The sequence below is a fragment of the Schistocerca piceifrons genome, chromosome X (genome assembly GCF_021461385.2).
Source record: "Schistocerca piceifrons isolate TAMUIC-IGC-003096 chromosome X, iqSchPice1.1, whole genome shotgun sequence".
NCBI classification, from domain to species: Eukaryota; Metazoa; Arthropoda; class Insecta; order Orthoptera; family Acrididae; genus Schistocerca; species Schistocerca piceifrons.
This window is the reverse complement of record NC_060149.1, coordinates 411201535-411219793: the sequence shown is the minus strand read 5'-3', so window position 1 is coordinate 411219793 and position 18259 is coordinate 411201535. Positions and strand designations below refer to the sequence as shown.

The window sequence follows — 18259 nt, the reverse complement described above, 5'->3', positions numbered from 1 at the left end:
TAATTTTACGCAAGGTGAACTATGTGCGAGAATGTACGACGGATTTCTTAAATCACATAGTGTTTGGTCTCTTAAAAATCAGCTCTTTGATGACGAGCCACTTAAAAGAATTGAGCCCAGGAGACCAGAGATTTATGTCGGTATTAAAAATTTTGCTGGCGTATTTATGTGAGGTATCTTAAAGTATAACATGTGCTAAACAGATCAACATTATAAGTGAAAGCTTAGCTTCTCTTGTAGCTTATTAATCTTCGAGACAAATATTATATGCGACAGCTTTTCTTTTCTTGTAGCAACCCTATGTATATTAATTTAAACCATTAACTTTTCCTGTTGTTGGAATTCGAATTTATACTTTCGTAATACGAAAATATGCAGCGTACATGTTCCTGCACATCAAAGATATTTCCAAAACGTGTTTTTTTCCCCAAGTATCGTTTTCTAAAGTGCTGGGAAATTCTACGTTGCTTTATAAAACCATATCCTATCAAAGGATAAATTTTTCATTTCCGAGGGAAAGTATACTGTCACTTAACATGGCAAAAGCATATTTTCACCCGGGAGATCCAGTAAAAATCCAGGAATTTTTTCTCCTTGTCTATGTATACACCCCGGTGCAGTCAGTGTGCTACGAGTGCAGACAAACAAAACTGCGAGTCAACAATTAATTGTTATGAGTACAGGTGATGACATAGGTTTCATTCCAGGTGCACTCCCCATATGACTCAAAAAGAAAAATTTCATATCATCCAGAAATTGACATCAAAAATTTTCAAAACTATGTAGCATCACAGCTTATTCTAGTATTAGCTCCAAAAAATAACCTTTTTGATAATACTCCATATCACAATAATCAGGAGAATAAACCATCATCGTCCAGTTACTTAAAATGTGAAATACAGTTCTGGCTGTGTAATAAAAACACACATCATGAGCCAGATCAATACAAACATTTGTCATTAGATTTAAACTGTAATATTGCAAGAAATAATATTTGTAGTCTACATTTATCAGGGACATTATGCTTTTAGCTGGGGTTGGGGGGAAGAGAAAAAAAAGGAAATGATGGCTGATGCTTTTGCCGCCACAGAAAACATCGTATGGAAGGTAGCTCTATAGATACTGACACTAAAGCTTCACGAGCACTAATGTGAGATAGATACTGTAAGTCTCGTTTCTGTTCGAAATGGGCATTAAATTCGGTGAGAAAAATAGCAGGGCTCCACATATTTCTGACCTTTACAGTGCTGAATGAACTGTGCAGTATTTCCACTACGAATCAGACTATCATGGTACACTGCACTACACAAAGATAGGCAGTATCCAATCAGACATGCAAAGCTACTGGTAGGGTGGGGTCAATATGCATACATTCAGCTGCCTTCAGTGGGTGCAATGGCCATCTCTTAATGACAGAAATTCATGAAGATGGTTGCTGATCAGCCTCATATCTGGTTTTTCACAGGATATCATATCATTTTCTCCACATTCATTTGAATATCTTCACAATGTGGGAGAGAAGCCAGATTGGGCTGTAGTTGGTACATTCACCAGTCACCTTTACCCTTAAAAATTGCTACTGTGATACTATATGACAAATCGGTAGGTACAGGACCATGATGGAGCTAAAAAAACTCTGCCAGCCAGTTGGTCACTTTGTCGTTAAGTCCCTGAATTTTCCATATGTCTGGAGGAAGGTCATCGTCGTCCTGGAGCCTTACCATTTCAACAGTAAAACCTCATTGGATGACGAGTTGTTTTCACTTTCACTCTTACTACACACACTATCACTTGTTTCCACACTATTTTCCTCGAAGTCACAGCCCGTAACTGATTCCCCAGGAGGAATGTCTAGTTTGCGGCAGCAGGAACAACAAAGCTTATTTGGAGGATAACTAACTTCTTTGAGCATTTCTTCAAAACTGGAAGTCCATATCTCTGTGTTGCTTCGCTGGTCCTCCTCGATAGCAGGCAATTTTTGTAAGACATGATCTGGATCAATTGGGATTAGCCTATGGTGTGAAATCCACTCTTGATGTTTTCAACAGAATTTGCTGAAATCTTAGTCAGTGTCTGTTCCAGGATAAATGGAAAAACATCCTTGGAAATGGTCCCACGAGTGTACTACCTCCATTCAGTTAATATGACTCGCCATGCTGCTTTCATTGGTCTGAACAAGCTTAAATCCAATGGTTAAAGGAGGTGGATGATAGTAGAGAGAAAGAGAAAGAATGAAATATTGTTCCGCTCACACTCTTCGACGAAACATAAAGCTATGTGACAGGATAAACTGACCTGATCATCACTGTTGGCACATTATGCTTCTTCAAATAGGGCAATGTGATTCTAAGGAAAGTGTCTTTAAATACCGGAAGATCAAACCATACACACTTATTCCTATTGAAACGGGCTCCTTGTGGGCCACCTTCTTGCACCATGTCCCACAAATGCTCAGATTTATAAAAGACATGTGAAGGAAACTGTTTACCATTGGCACTTGCTGCTCTCATTATCAAAACACTAAATTTCGATGAATCCATCACTTTTTCGGCTTCCTTACTTCCTCATTTTGTAATTATCTGCTGCCTGTCCAGATCATACGACACATTGGTTTTGTCATAGTTGATTAAGATGCTACGTGGGAGATTTTCCAGCATTTGCTGGATGTTGGAGAAATGCATCTCAATTGTCTATTGTCACTTCCACGTGAGCTCTTTTAATATATTCACTTAATCAAATGGAGAGATGATCTGAATGCCAATTGAGGAATAAATGAGCTCATTCTCCTCCTGGTAAACAGTTAAGAATTTTTTTCTCTTTTTGGTCAGATTTATGAAGGTAGCCTTTCACTAAATATCTAATACCCAATTTAGGGAAAGGGAGTCCCCAATGTGCAGCCCTGAAGATGTCTTGCTTCAACATTTCTTCTTCTTCCTATTTGGTACTGGTTGGCCTCCCAAGTTTTTTGAATGTATTTCCCGTACTTTATATTGTAGGATCAATATGGGTATACCGTATAAATAACACACTTTTCTAGACAATAATTTATGACCCTGAATATCATGAACAGCTTTATCTAAAAGTTCCGAGTCATAATTACACTGTACTTTAGCACCTTTCTGCTTTTGTGTGTTCTCGGCATTGTCTGAAATCACCCCAGGCAGTACATAGTTTTGTAAAAACCACTGCTATTTATAACGTTACATGAAAAACTCAACAAACTTGTACAGGAATCATGTCAATGCCACAGGCTACTGAGCTCATTGAAAACTGCAGTCATAATACTTTAGTGCTAGTCACAACAATTGAAAGTTTTCACTTGATGATACTGCATAGCTTTCAACAATGGGGCTGTTCATCAAATACATTTGCATTTACTTAGGTAAACAATCAACCCAAAATAAAAGTCACAGAATGCAACAAATACAATCTCGTGCTTAAAATAACTTGTGCACAGAAGTGAAAATGAGTGGAAATTCAGTGTTTTGCAGCAGGAAAGATCAAGTAAACCATACTGTCCAAAACCCACCTGGTGTCCAAAATCACCTCACTTGATGGAACACCATTTATGTTCCACAAGTGACACTTGGAAAACTTATATTTTTTTTTAGGTTAGCAAACACTACTGATGCCTAACAGGTAAAAATGACAGCCAACATAGCAGTCACATTTGGAAATCATGGAACATGTAACAGCATCTGGTGCTCAAGAATACCAATCATCACCTGCACCTGCACCACCACCACCACCACCACCACCACATTCTGGACATATTTAGACAGAACTGTTGCTTTAAATACTGACATACCTGTAAATTTGCTGTGGTATCAGGTGGTGGTGCATCTGCCAAGCCACCAGCAGAGCCTCCTGGAGATGTTTTAGTATCTGCACTGGGGGACTCTATACGATCCTCCATTGTATCAAACTGTGGGGTAGTGAGCTGCTCCAAAATCAGTCTTGATTTATCGAGTCTGGTTAATGCAAAACCTCCACTATTAGAATCAGGAACAGCTGCAAAAGAGTACACAGAATAAGTATAAAAGTAAAAACCAATAATAACCACCATCCAGATTACACACTATTTGGAAATATTATGAGTAATACCACAGCTGAATCAAAATGTAACAGCACTACTCCACCAAAAATAGTAAGTACAGGGGAATAAACTTTCTGCTTCTGAAATATCATGATCAGAGCGCTATAGAACTTTTCTGTCATCTATACATATTATAAATTAAATTCCCCACCACATCTGTCTATCTATCCGTGAAGGCTAATCTCAGAACTATAACACGCAGTCAAATCAAAACTGAATACCCACCACAATGGGACCATGGAATAGTTCCATACAACAGTAATCACAATATGTGTTAAAACATTTGCCCCACTGCGAGACTAGATGATCAATTCCCATTTTGTTGAATGCAATCGGCCACTGACGGATCCACAACTGCATCCATTCCCGCATTTCCTCATCCAACAAACTGGCATCCATATACATATTTCTTAAGCCGCCAAAGAAGTTAAAATCACACAGTGAAAGATTAAGGCTGGATGGAAAATGTTGCATTGTTTCCCAACCAAACTGCTGAAGCATATCCTTCATCTGATTGGCAGTATGGGGTGGGCATTACTGCACAACAGGATGATTCCGTCCAACAACATTCCTGGGTATTTTGACTTTATGGCATGTCGCAGTTTCTGCATCGTGTCTTCATAGCATCTTTTTCACAAATTTCCTCATTCACTTTCTCAATGAAACCATCACTGACACAGAGTCCTACCCACTCCGTGCTTTGTCACTAAAATTGGTTCATCCATCATTTAATTCTATCACCTACTTTTTCACCATTCCACCTGTCATTAAGTTTTCACCATCAATCTTTAAAAGTTAACAGTAAATTTCAATTGGCTTAACATTCTTTGCATTCAAACACCATATTACAGAATGCACTTCAAAATCGGTCTACTGAGAGATTTTCTTAAGCATTTTGAACAATCATGAACAAATGTAAACACTAAACAATCTGGCTGTAATGGCGTCAGTGGAAAGACAATGAACCAGAGAGACGAGTGCAAATGTGCGGAACTGCGACAATAATACAGTGGTGGCAGTAGAATAAAAAGGTCTTACTTTATGGAGACACCAATTTTGATACAAAATGTATTGATTTGCTATTTCATTGTTTTCAATAAATCATTTAGACACCACCAAACAATTTCAATTAATATTTGGTGACACTTTTTAAATTTTAGAAATAAAAGAATGAAATAGATAAGGGAAATCATTAAATGTTACAATAACAGCAAATTAACTGGAAAAGTTTGCCTCCATACTAAATGATTTTATACTCAATAAAACAAAAATTAACTCCATCATTGCTGGGCCTGAAGTCTGGGGCCTCGTCTCATAAGTTATGAGGGAAGAGGGGGGAGGAATAACACTTCATGAACAAATCTGGGTCCACTCAGCTCTGGATGGTAGCACCCGGTAAGGGTCTCTGCCTGGGGTTACTAGGTGAAATCTGGTCAACTGTCTCAAAGGCGGAAGAGGAAATTCAAGATTCCCAGTGGCAGAGAGAGAGAGAACAGAAGAACTACCTCCAGGGCTCTCAATCTTTGTTTTATTTTCTTGTGATCCTCAGGCTACTCCCAAAATAACTTTCATCAATCGTGGAAGTGTGTGATGTAAACTATTTTACCCCAGATGGACAATCCAATTACGTCAGTAGACATTCAGACTCTGGGGAGTCTGCAACATTGCACAAAGACAAGTCCAAATTTCAACATAAACAATCAACGTACTCAGCAACTTCTAATGTAAACTCATTGTTGAAGATTGGAACTCTTCTCCAAATTGATGTAGAATTTACTAAAAACAACACAAGAAGCTTTAACGCAGTGTTCAAACAGAGGTTATCAAGATAAAAAGCTCACACCCTCCAATTTCGAGATGTAAATAAGACCATCGCTCGCTACAACACGGAAATCTGCAAGATACAAGCAGGCTACTTTGACAAGCTCCTGAATTGAGAACCAGTCTTTGAAAATTTTGAATCCATCGCAAATAACAGTGAGAAGCCAGATTCAGAACCACCAATGACTGAGGAACTACTAAAGGTAACTTCAGACTTGAAAAAACAGCAAAGCGCCTGGAGAAAAGCAAATAGTGGCCGAACTATGGAAAAAAAGCTTACAAAACTGTAACTGCATCCCTTCCATGTGTTTTTGATCAAATCTGGAAAGAAGAAGAGATCTCAGCAGAATGGAGAATAACTCATCCGCCCTATCCACCCCAACAATTACAGAAGAATATCACTGCTGTATACAACATACAAGATTCTTCTAAAGTCCTTTTGAACAGAGCACAGCCCCAATTGGGCCCACAAATTGGGGAATATCAGGGAGGTTTTAGAAAGGGCAAGTCATGTGCGGAACAAATACTACACCTCGAAAACGTTATGACATACCAAAAATAAAGGGCAAAGACCTATGTAATCTCCTTCACTGATTTAGAAAAAAGCACATGATTCGATTGACAGAGAATCTCTGTCAGGAGTCCTGGAAGAAATGAGTTTGGATAGCAAATCAATTAATATAATAGAAGTGACCCTTACAAATACATTTTTGAAAGTTAAATTCATTGGTGAACTATCAGAACCCTTCGAAATATAAATGAGGGTGTGACAGGGAGATGGGCTCTGACCACTGCTGTTCAACTGTGCACTTGAGAAAGTATTCAGAGAATGTAACACAAATATAAAGCATGGTATAAGATTGGGTTGCAAAAAGAAGAACATTGCCTTTGCAAATGATATGGCCCTGTTTGCTGAAACAATGGAAGAAGCACAGGAGTAAATCTTTGAATTAAACAAACAAGCAGCTAAAATAGGTCTTCACATCTCCTTCGAAAAAACTAAGACCATGACAAACATCAAGAACTCGCATAAACATCTCAAAGTTCAAGAACAAAAGAGTGAAATAGAAAAAGAATTTAAATATCTCAGAGAATGAATTAGTCGGAATTCTGTGGAAAGCACAGTAATGGAATCCAGAAAAAATAGACTTGAACTGGCCTTCCAACTAATGGAAGATAGGTATAACAAAAAATCCCTTTCATGGGGGTTTAAAATTACACTTTACAAGACAGTAATTAACCCAGAAGCACTGTATGCAGTGGAAACACTAAACATAAACATCAAAGGTCAAATGGAGAAACTTGAGATAGCAGAAAGAAACATTTTAAGGAAAATCATAGAACCAAAATTCCAAGATAAGATAATATACATCAAAAATGAAACTCTCTACAAGAAAATCTAAAAATTTTCAGATACAATGGAAAAAAGAAGGATAAATTTTTATGGGCATCTTCTCAGAATGAACCCTTAACATATTAATTACACAAATCTGACTTTTTCCTCAACTGCAAAACAAAACCCAACTGGTTTAGAAAAGCTGAGAAAGACCTAGTAGAATAAAGATTTCACAAAAATCACTAATCGATTGAACAGCTAAATTAATTACTTAAGGTGAAAATATAAAGTTCCAAGACAAATCTGCACAAAAACCCAAACACATCATCTTGGTTCATTTCATTAAGGAGTGCCGTGGTCCCATGGTTAGCGTGAGCAGCTGCGGAACTAGAGGTCCTTGGTTCAAGTCTTCCCTCGAGTGAAAAGTTTAGTTATTTTATTTTCGCAAAGTTATGATCTGTCCGTTCGTTCATTGACATCTCTGTTCAATCTCTGTTCAATGTAATAAGTTTAGTGTCTGTGTTTTGCGACCGCACCGCAAAACCGTGCGATTAGTAGACGAAAGGACGTGCCTCTCCAATGGGAACCGAAAACATTTGATTGCAAGGTCATAGGTCAACTGATTCCTCCACAGGAAAACACGTCTCATATATTCTATATGACACTGGTGACGGCATGTGTGTCACATGACAGGAATATGCTGTCAACCCACCTAACTTGTACACTTGGCAAATGGGTAAAAAGATTCTTCTACCTTGCCTGATTTAGGCTTTCTTGTGGATGTGATAATCACTCCCAAAAAAGTGATGAAAACGTAAGAGTTTGTCGCATAAACTGCAACAAATGAATGTAACAGTTTCACAGACACACAGTTTTCCCTGTGCTCTGTCAAAACATAGGTTTTTAACATTTTCAAATTTTTCCGTGTGTCATCAAATCCTGCATATGTCCCAGCAAATCTGAAAATGTCCTGGAATTTTGGAGAGCGAAGTTGATTATGCCTGAACTTTGATAATTGACACACGATCACGTAAACAATACTGCTCTGTGTACCTTTGCAGCTTCGCAAAATCATAGAATCTTTTCACAAAGTATTTCACTTGCCGAAAACCAAACACATCTAACGGTAACACAAGAGGTGTACAACCTGGAGGAATGGTAATCACGTCTACTCCCACACTAAAATTGTACAATGCCTGATCCTTCTGCCCTGTAGTCGACTGACATGTGTTTCGACGTTTGTTTAGGTGTAGCGTCCCCATACTACGGCGCAGTTACCTCGCATCGGATGGATCGACAGACAGATAATAATTGTCTGAAAATAAAAAATTAAACTTTTCAGTCAAGGGAAGACTTGAACCAAAGACCTCTCGTTCCGCAGCTGCTCACGCTAACCACGGGACCGCGGCGCTCCTGAGCTCACACTATCCTGTATGTTGCCTATTTTGCGCATGGACTACTCACTTTGTATATTTTGCTTATTTTTTTCATAGTTCCACACAACTTCTTCCTGTTTTCTCGATTGATCTGTGTTCAGTTTTTCAAGGCCTATCCACTGTGCCAACTTATAACTAAATCTGAGGGGGGTGCGATGGGGAGGTTCCCTTGTGAGTTGTAATCAAATGTCACATTCTCACTTTACTTATGTCCTCCATTCACTTTCTGTCTCTCTGAAAACACAATGAAATAATAATTTTTCAATGTACTGTTAATTAAGTCAGAAATCTATAGTAATAAAACTAAAGAAAATTCCAGAAAATTTGATTCATGAGCCTATCCTCTAGGTTATAGTTTCAGTTGATGCTATAGATGAATACATTACAATACTTAACTCGGTTTCACAATGACAGAATGCTTATTGTGTGTTTAAGGTAAAAATTTATACTGCTGAAAAATGTGAAGTTATCAATTTGAAATTTTAGCAGTATGGTTCTATTATCCTTAGAATTTGATACACTAAGAATGAAAAAGATCGCTTAATATTTAATAGTACTTCTTCAAATCCACAGAGTACGTGTAACATACTGCACACAGCATTAAGCAAGTACAACGGCTTGCTCGGCCCAGTGGCCAGTGTCAGCTGTGCAAGCGTGAAAACCGAAACCTGCTCTCCTCCCGGCTCCATTGCAAGCTACAACAAGATAACAAGACAGCATAATAAACTATCCCTTGCTTGAGGGTCTGATGACCTCGCTATTTAGTCCCTTAACCACCAACAAACCTAACTTCCTTCACCAGGCTTGCCCTATGTGAGTTATGTAAGACATTACGCCTTAATCTTTCTTCTCATTTTTGTAGATGAAGCAAAGAAAAAAGTGTGCCAAATTTAAAAGACCACAAAATCTCCAAGATTGGCAATGTTTTACTGAAGCACAAAATTTAGTGCGGACTTCAATGCAAGATACTTTTAATGGCTTCCCCAATGAAGCTGCCTTGACAGTCAATATAGTCATTCAGGAGTCGTCTTCTGTGTTAAATCGCACTGATCAAATTTGTACCAAAAGGAACAAACCTGCAAGTTTGATCAGTTCTCGTGTAATTGATGAAAAATCCCTTCTGCCTGCTTTTGGGCGTGAACTTGTTACAAAGACAGTAAAATTGCATAATTAGTGTCCGGGTATTAAATACGGATTTGATAGACATTTTCCTTGTTTTAGAAATAATAAACCACCTAAAAGGAAATTTCAGACATTTTTTCACACGAGTCATGCAAGAATCCCGAACACTTGATTGTTTAACTAACTTTCAGCTACTGCCCATGGACTGGAGTTGTGTGGCTTGTGTGTGGTAGGTATTTAGTCGAGTTTTTGTCAACACTGCATTTGTCGGCTAAACCAGTATCTACATCGCAGAGTGAAGGGACAGACAACTTGAAACCTACCTCGGTTGGTGGACTAATTGTTTAAAGGATAGCGAGATAACAACCCGCCCCGCCGCACACTCACTGATTAATCTGCACAAACCAATGTACAGACCCCTTCTGATGCTCTCTAGGGCCAAGTATGGTTCGGAGGTTCTGAAAGAAACCACAGTAACCTTGAGAAGAGTTAGGGAATGATCATTGCTGAATTGTGTTTCTTGGATAGCAACACAGATCGCAGACCAAGAGGAAATTAGTTTTTGTAGTTCTGGCAGGTGACAGTAACATCCATTGCAGATCCACTGGATCATGAAACTGACAGTGTTCGGGTTCTACATCTACATCCATACTCCGCAAGCCACCTGAAGGTGTGTGGCCTGAAGAGACCTGGCAGGTCACACCCCAACTTCAGTGTTTGTCACATGTGGGAATGGAACAATGTCAATGAACATCCTCCTCCTCCCCCTCTTTCACAACTTTTAGCAGCAGAGATTCTTGTGAGGGCTTATCTGCTGTGAGTGCATGGACAGAAGAAGAGCAGGAAGCCCTGTGACCCCACAAGCTGTGGCTCCTTCTTCAGCCAATGGCTAGTGTGGATATCTAATCTGTGTGAATCTGAAGAGAGGATTCCCAAAAAGAGAGCCTTGTCATCAATATACTGGACAAGGATGCTGCCTCTCCAACTGGATGCACGGAATGATTCCCACACATGATGCCACAGGAACCATGAGAGGAAGGTCTATTGCCCATATGGTCAATTCTATTTGCACAACAACTGGACATCAATGATGAGGGAGTAAATACACCAGCTACTGCCAACTCTGATTTGGTCAATATCATCAATACAAGATTTTAAAAAATCATTTTCTCCAAGCTTCAAAATATGAGAGGTGACCCGTGACCATCAACTTCTGGATTTTGGGTTCCCTCCGTACGTTAGAAGGCTTTAAGGATCACGTGGGTTGGTTGTTCACACAGTTGCTACAGACAGGTGGTAGCGCACATGGTGAACTTTTGTCAAGTGGACGAGCACAGCCTCCACAAATCAGTATGTACCCCAGGCACACATGACTGAAGTGCTGGCATTAAATACACCTCTACAGGGGTAGGAAATATGGTTTCACATTGCAGCAGTAACACATGATTTAGGTCTTTTCTGGAAGCCAATCTCCCTAAGAAGTGAGGATGAATTCACTGAGGTTTGCCTTGTTATCTGGCGGGTCTCAACAAGTTGATCCTTCACCTCTCCACATGTTTGTCTTCATCTGTCTGCAGTGTTATTTCCTGGTGAAAAATTAATCCCTGAACCATGCTGAGGTTCTTACGGAATGCAATGGTAACATATGTCAGTAAGTTGTTTTCAAGAGTAACACCTGGGACTTGGCACGATTTATCCTCTTAATCAAAACGGGATTACTTCATAAATTGCAGAGGGAAGAGATTTTGCCAAACACATCTCCCATATTCTCCACAAAAAATATTGGGTTAGTAGAGGGAAAGGACCCTCCAAATGTTCAGGTGCAAACCAGGAGCTGAGGGGAATAACTGTCTGCAAGTCACTTTGTTTTGTTTTTCTGCCATGTTGTAGCCAAAGGGGGAAGGTTTCTAGAGTTGTAGCAATTGACACCGAATTGTCGTCAGTCTGAAGAGACTGCCAGGGCTTCACTGCCACCATCTGATAAGTTTAGTCATTTCACAATACCAAATATCTGCCTGCTCCGAATAAAGTGTCTCCCCATGGGTGCCACCCAGGCAGAGCAAAGGCAAGCTAGTGCAGTGGCCAGTGCCCAGAGTCCTAATGCCTCTACAAAAACAGACATCTACTCCGCAGCATGCACGGTCAAGTGACAGCTCAGGCATAAATAGTGCTACCTGTGGGGTCAGCAGACTACTACCATAAGGTTATCTGATGACCCCACACACAGGCTTTACACCTCACTGTGTACTGAACAACCTTTCTCACAGGGCCTCCACAATAAAAAAAAAAAATACTGAAACGATGCAGCACAAAACCAGATAAGGGGACTGAACATAAGTTAACCAAAATATGTGGTGTAAAATAAGGGAACAAAGAGGGAGGAGGGATACGGCAGAATTGATGTCCCACAAATGAGGTAGGTTGTCAGCAGGGAATGTGTCCAAGAGAATAATGTGGAGAAATGATGCGGTCAGAGTGTAAAATTACAGCACAAGAATGGAAGAAGTACTAAATGGCTTGGGGACCCATCTCACTACACACATACTCACAAAAATACTCCCTAGATGGCAGGAAATTAGACATTTCCCTTCCCGACCAAACGAGCTGTCCCAGCATTTACCCTGATCAATTTAAGGAAATCTAAATCTTTATTGCCAAATGGGAATTTGAGTCGAACTTCTCCTGCATAGAAGTCAACTGTGCTAGCAATCTAGTTTGCTTCCACAAAAGTTGATGAAAAAATGGAGTTGCTGCCTCAATTTCACTATGTGTTGCACTTATGGAATGGCCAAAAGCTGCTGTAGCAACAGTGTAATGAAACTGCCCAGAACTTGGTATCTGCCCTAAGATATTTTTCTGTGAAGTATCAGCACACCCAAACTTTAATAGGTGAATATGTGCAAATTTGGAACGTGTTGCACAAGAATGTGGACAGATGTATCCTCAATATCCAGATCATTAAAGATGGGCAATAGCTCTTAATGTTACTTCACATTATGTGTGCAAAATAAAATTGATGTCTATTTACATTATGTAACACTTATGGTGGTGACTGGGGTTATGTTCTTTAATTCCTCTCTAATGAGGCATTTGTGTGGTAGATGTGTGCCATGTAATATCACATCATGGAGAAGGGAACTCTGAAACTATTACATGCAACTTGTACACCAGGATATTTAAATTCTGGAAATAATTATGTGGATTTGTCTGCTACCATAAGTACCAGCCCTTCACAAGTAAAGATAATACTTAGAATCTATTTTTAGCCATAGGTTTATGTTTGTCGGTTATTTCACATTTGGGCCATTGCATGCCAAGTGGTTTAATTTCAGAAAGTTCCTGAAATTGTGTGTTAACATTTGCACATGTTCCCAGTGAGCATTGGTAAAGTTTTACTATCACTAATTGAATTCTTTCGGATATATAGTCATTTGTGTGACTCAATAGCACAGCTATCGACAGTGCACCTGCAAGTTGAGAAATAATATTTCTGGCAATATTATCTCGAAAGAAACAAAACTAGGCCATCTTGTACAACTTTTAAGCTCTCTTATGTAAAATAACAAAGAAAAAAGGATTACCTGACCATTTTTGATGTGAATAATTTGAAGCAAGGTTGGTCAAAAAAATATACATGAAAAAATGTGAAATTTACCTCTTTATATTTCCAAAAGAAATTGCGGGATAAACTTGAAACTCTGCACATATAAACTTACCAAAACAGGATCTTAGAATAAAAAAATTAATTCTCCTACTGCTTTCCAATAGCTCCCACGCTGAGGGCAATGTTGACAGTTTTTCTGAAAGTAGAATTTTCGACGCAAAAAAAAAAGAGGTCTTCTACAAACTCTTTTAAACCATTTTCAGTAGAAAGATCATGATCTAAAAAACCTAAAAACTGTACTTTGTTCATAAAAAACACGATGATTGGTCAGTAGCAGTAGTTCTCATACATTAGGGTTGTTCCGCTCTTGGAAGTAGTTTAAGACATTCTAATGTATTAACAGCCATTAATTCTAATGTATTAACAGCCATCAATGTTTTTGTTAATCTAGGGTGTATACGTGGATGAGGAAGAAAAAAAAAGAGTTCCTGGATTTTTCCCTGATTTCCTGGTTAGAAATACACTGTTTCTCAGATGAAAATACACTTTTTCCATGTTAAGTGACAGTATACTTTTCCTCTAAACTGTAAAACTTATCAATCCTTTGACTGGTTATGGTTTTATACAATGACATAGAATGCACTTTAGAAAATGAAACTCAGGGGGAAAAAAAAACACGTACACTGCATATTTTTGTATTATGAAAGCATAAATTCAAATTCCACCAAACACCCCATGTTACTTTCTGAAGCATTGAAATCAAGATTGCGATGCACTTTGAAGTAAGTCAGTGATAGCTCATGTCATGTGATCTTGCCAGCCGATTGCAGTGGATATTCAGAGTATAGGACACGTGAAGTAGTGAGTCAATAGCAACATCACTGTCAAGTAGCATGAACACACAAATAAGAAAAGTTAATGGTTTAAATTAATATACATAGTGTTGCTATAAGAAAAGAAAAGCTTTCACATATAATATTAGTCTCTGGGATTAAGAAGCTTCAAGAGAAGCTAAGCTTTCACATATAATTTTGATTTTTTTTTTTTTTTTTTTTTTTTTGCGCGTGGTACACTTTAAGGTACATCACACAAATGTGCCAGTAAAATCTTTAACAATGGCAAAAAAGTCTGATCATCTGGGCTCAAAATTATTCTAAATAGTCATCCTCAAAAAGTTGATTTTTAAATGAGACTCAAATGCTCTGATTTAAGAAATTCATCGTACATTCTTGCACACAGTTTACCTTGCGTAAAAGGAAATTTGCTTTGAAAGTAATGCTTTTCAAACAACAATTTGCAATATTTTCCTGCGGCCTGTTAGAAATAAGTTTGTTTCAGCAGCTGCCAGAGAGCTCCAGATAACAGGTGTCACCAGGCTTCCACAGCTACGACGATGCAGGAAGCCCATATGTTTGTACGTGTAAAACATTAAAAGATCTTAAATTATGTCATAAAAGAAACAAGACATTGGAAGATATTCAAAGATCATCAGAATTTTGTGAACCATACTAAAATGCATAATTCGGCTTAAAATGTACATTTGTACGTCCAGATTCGGATGTAGATTTTCTGGGAGTAATAGTAGTGTATTATCTCATGTTTGGTTCTTTATTATGGCATAGTGCCATAGTGCTAGAAGATAAAAACTTGCACCTGAAATGCAGAAAACGGTAGAAGCCAACCAATAGTGAGGAATTAAATACTTCATTTCAAATAAATTGACTGCCTCAGCGGGAAAGATTAATAAAAGCCAAATTACTTTAGCAAAACGACAAAAATAACTTCATTTTTCTGCAAGGCAATTGATGCTCGACTGTCAGAAAGGTGGAAATAAAATAAAATCTGAAACTAATAACATATTTCATCCTTCGGTAATTATACGAATGGATTTTAATTCACTCGATAGTTCCCAGCCACAGAAATCTGTTTTGTTTTCATTTGACATCAGAGCAATAAACTACAAAGGTCGTAAATTATGGCGTCACAAAAAGGTCCAAAAAACCAATCCACACAAACTCGCACATCCACCCCCCCCCCCTCCACACCCCCCCCCCCCACAAACACACACAAATATATATATATATATATATATATATATTAAAACTGTGGGAAAATTACTTACTCAAATGTTTCACAGTTGCCTCGGGCACCTTTGATGATGACAAAATAGCAGTAATGCCTTCACTCTCTTCAGCACAATTTGCTGGAAATTCTAAAGTGCACATAGTCCGTATTGTCTGTAGTACTCTTTTCGAAGGCAATGTGAGTGTGACAGATGGATTGTCAATTTGTTTTCGCAGGTATTGCACCAAATACTGGATTAACACGAGCGTAGAGCGGAACACATAATTTGTTTGAGAAACTGCTCCTGTAAATAGGAAAGGAAAGTACTTTTACAAAGTTTTGTTTTAAGCTGAAGTACATCTTACATATCACCTAAATATATGAGTCTTAATTACTTCTAAACATTAATCAATAAAACTGCAAAAAATTACATTTCCCCCCTTAAGCTTTTCAACACACACAGGGAATACACACTATACATGTCTGCTAAGAATTATGCTTACGATGACTTTTTATACTTGAAAAAAACTTCATGTGGCCATTATAAAAAAAAAGAAAAAAGAAAGGATAACCCTACCCATCATCTTTCATGCGATTCCATTGCCAGCCTCATACTGTTTCCTCACTAACTTTAAAACTAGGAAGTACATGTACACACACACACACACACACACACACACACACACACACACACACACACACACACAGAGAGAGAGAGAGAGAGAGAGAGAGAGAGAGAGAGAGAGAGAATTCATTAGCTTAAAAGTTTTTGAACAATTTCCTTTCCATCCCGAAACCATACGACTTCTGTCCTTCACTAGTGTCTCCCATTTTCTATCAATTTCTTTCCTGCGATTCCTTCGTCGTCTTTCCTTACGCATATAAAGAGTCCCCCCACTTACAGACTCAAATGGTGCCCCAAAACTTTCATGATTCCCCGTTGCAATAGTCACACCCAGATGAAATGCACCGTCCGATTTTGCCTACCCTGACAACCACCAAAATAGCCCATTTAAGACCATTATGGTGACCACAGAGGAATATTTTTAAGGCAAACCAAATAGCTGCATAGTTAACACTATGACACTTACTTTTGAAAATTATGATAGAGCAAGTGGCAGGAAGTTATAGTTTACCAGTACTCTCATGTGCAAAGTGGATCCATGTTTGTTAGTTTTACTCAGCCCCCTGTGAATGTGCACTATTAAGTTCACTACTTAAGATCACAGTAGTTCATCACTCTTTTGTACTTTTCCTGTGATAGCTTCAGACATTCTGCTCAGAGCAGCACAGAGAAATAATGAAAACAATTCTAATGATTAGGTTAGCAGCTGTAAGCAGTATCAGCAACTGATTATGTTAACTGGCACCCGAGTTAGTGGAGGAAAATAAAAAACAGTGAAGAGACCAGAAGGTGTCACAATGCTTGTATTCTGATTGTTTGTTGGTATGTTAGCTACTAGCTGTCAATGACTGTTATTATAGTCCAGGTACAGTATGAAGTTCTACACACCACTAGAAGTCACACTTACAGTTCAAGCCTTGAAGGGAGAAATACATTTTGCTTACTGAAATACAGCCAGTTTTTGACAATTACAGCCAACTATACTCCAAGCTTGTAAAACAGTAAATATATTAGGAAATTCTTAAATTTCATGTTGAAACTAAGTTATTTGATCACGAAGAGTAATAAAAGATGTCTAGCCTGTAGGATTATCCTGCTGTTTCAAACAAGAGAAGACTGTTCCCATCAGTTGTCATGTTTCCACAAAGGATAGTATTCACATATTGCGCTGATGCCACCATCATCACCACTGCCCCATTCCAAGTAGTTCCATATTATTTGATGGGTTGGCGAATGAGGCTCCTCCAGCAATTACAATTCAACTACTCTGCCTCTTTGAAGCTGTCCACATATGTCCTTTCTGCTCAATGTCAGATATCACCCTACACTTGTACCTGAAACTGTCTCAGAGTTTTAAATCATATGTTACTCTCGATAGCTGGTAGTATCCATGAGTCACGTATGTCAATACCATCTCAGATGCTATGAGGTTTTTTGTCTTGAACTCTTTACAGCTTGAGCTTGTTTTTCAATTATCATGGGTGATATGAATGCCCAAGTGGGGACTGCAATAGGTGGGTATGAGAATATTCTAGACTAACATGGATGGTGGTCCAGGGAACCCTAAAGATAATACACTCCATTACTTCAGTACGAAAAAGAACTTTGTGGTAGGGAACTCTGTTTCAAAATTAAAAAAGCCATAAGATCATTAAACCTAAAGACATTAGTTGCCAGTCGGCATTGATTTGTACCAATGGGGCTAGCTGAAAATTTTTTGACAGACTGGGATTTGAACATTCGAACATGTCCAAAAGAGACACCACATATATCTTATAGATGTATTCTGATAGAGAAACGAAAGCAAAATAGACTGTTGGATGGTAAAGTGACCTCTAGTGTTTCCATGGAAAGAGATCAAAGACTCCTCATTGGCCACATCATGTTCAATAAGCTAAAATAAGTAAGAAGGACACAAAAAAAAAAAAAAAAAAAAAAAAAAAAAAAAAAAAAAAAAAAAAAAAAAAAAAATCAGGACATGGAAACTGAAGGCCAGTGATAAAGTGGTAACATTCCAAGACAATGTCAAGACTATTTCCAAGGTCAAACACAAAAACAGCCAAAGAGGAATGGAAAGATCTGAAAGGAAATCTTGTTCCAATAACCTGGAAGGTCTGTGGGTGAACCAGTGGCACAAGAAAATGGAAGGAAACTC

General features: G+C 38.4%; 1 protein-coding gene across 1 annotated transcript in view; it reads right to left on the bottom strand.

The window, feature by feature from the left end:
* Nucleotides 1-18259, bottom strand: part of LOC124721530 (protein purity of essence) — a 482247-nt gene that overhangs the window by 429299 nt on the left and 34689 nt on the right. The window contains exons 3-4 of the mRNA XM_047246550.1: nucleotides 15538-15783; nucleotides 3809-4011 (exon numbers count right to left, since the gene is read on the bottom strand). Of these exons, the coding sequence (XP_047102506.1) occupies nucleotides 3809-4011; nucleotides 15538-15783 (449 nt within the window). The remainder of the gene's footprint in view (nucleotides 1-3808; nucleotides 4012-15537; nucleotides 15784-18259) is intronic.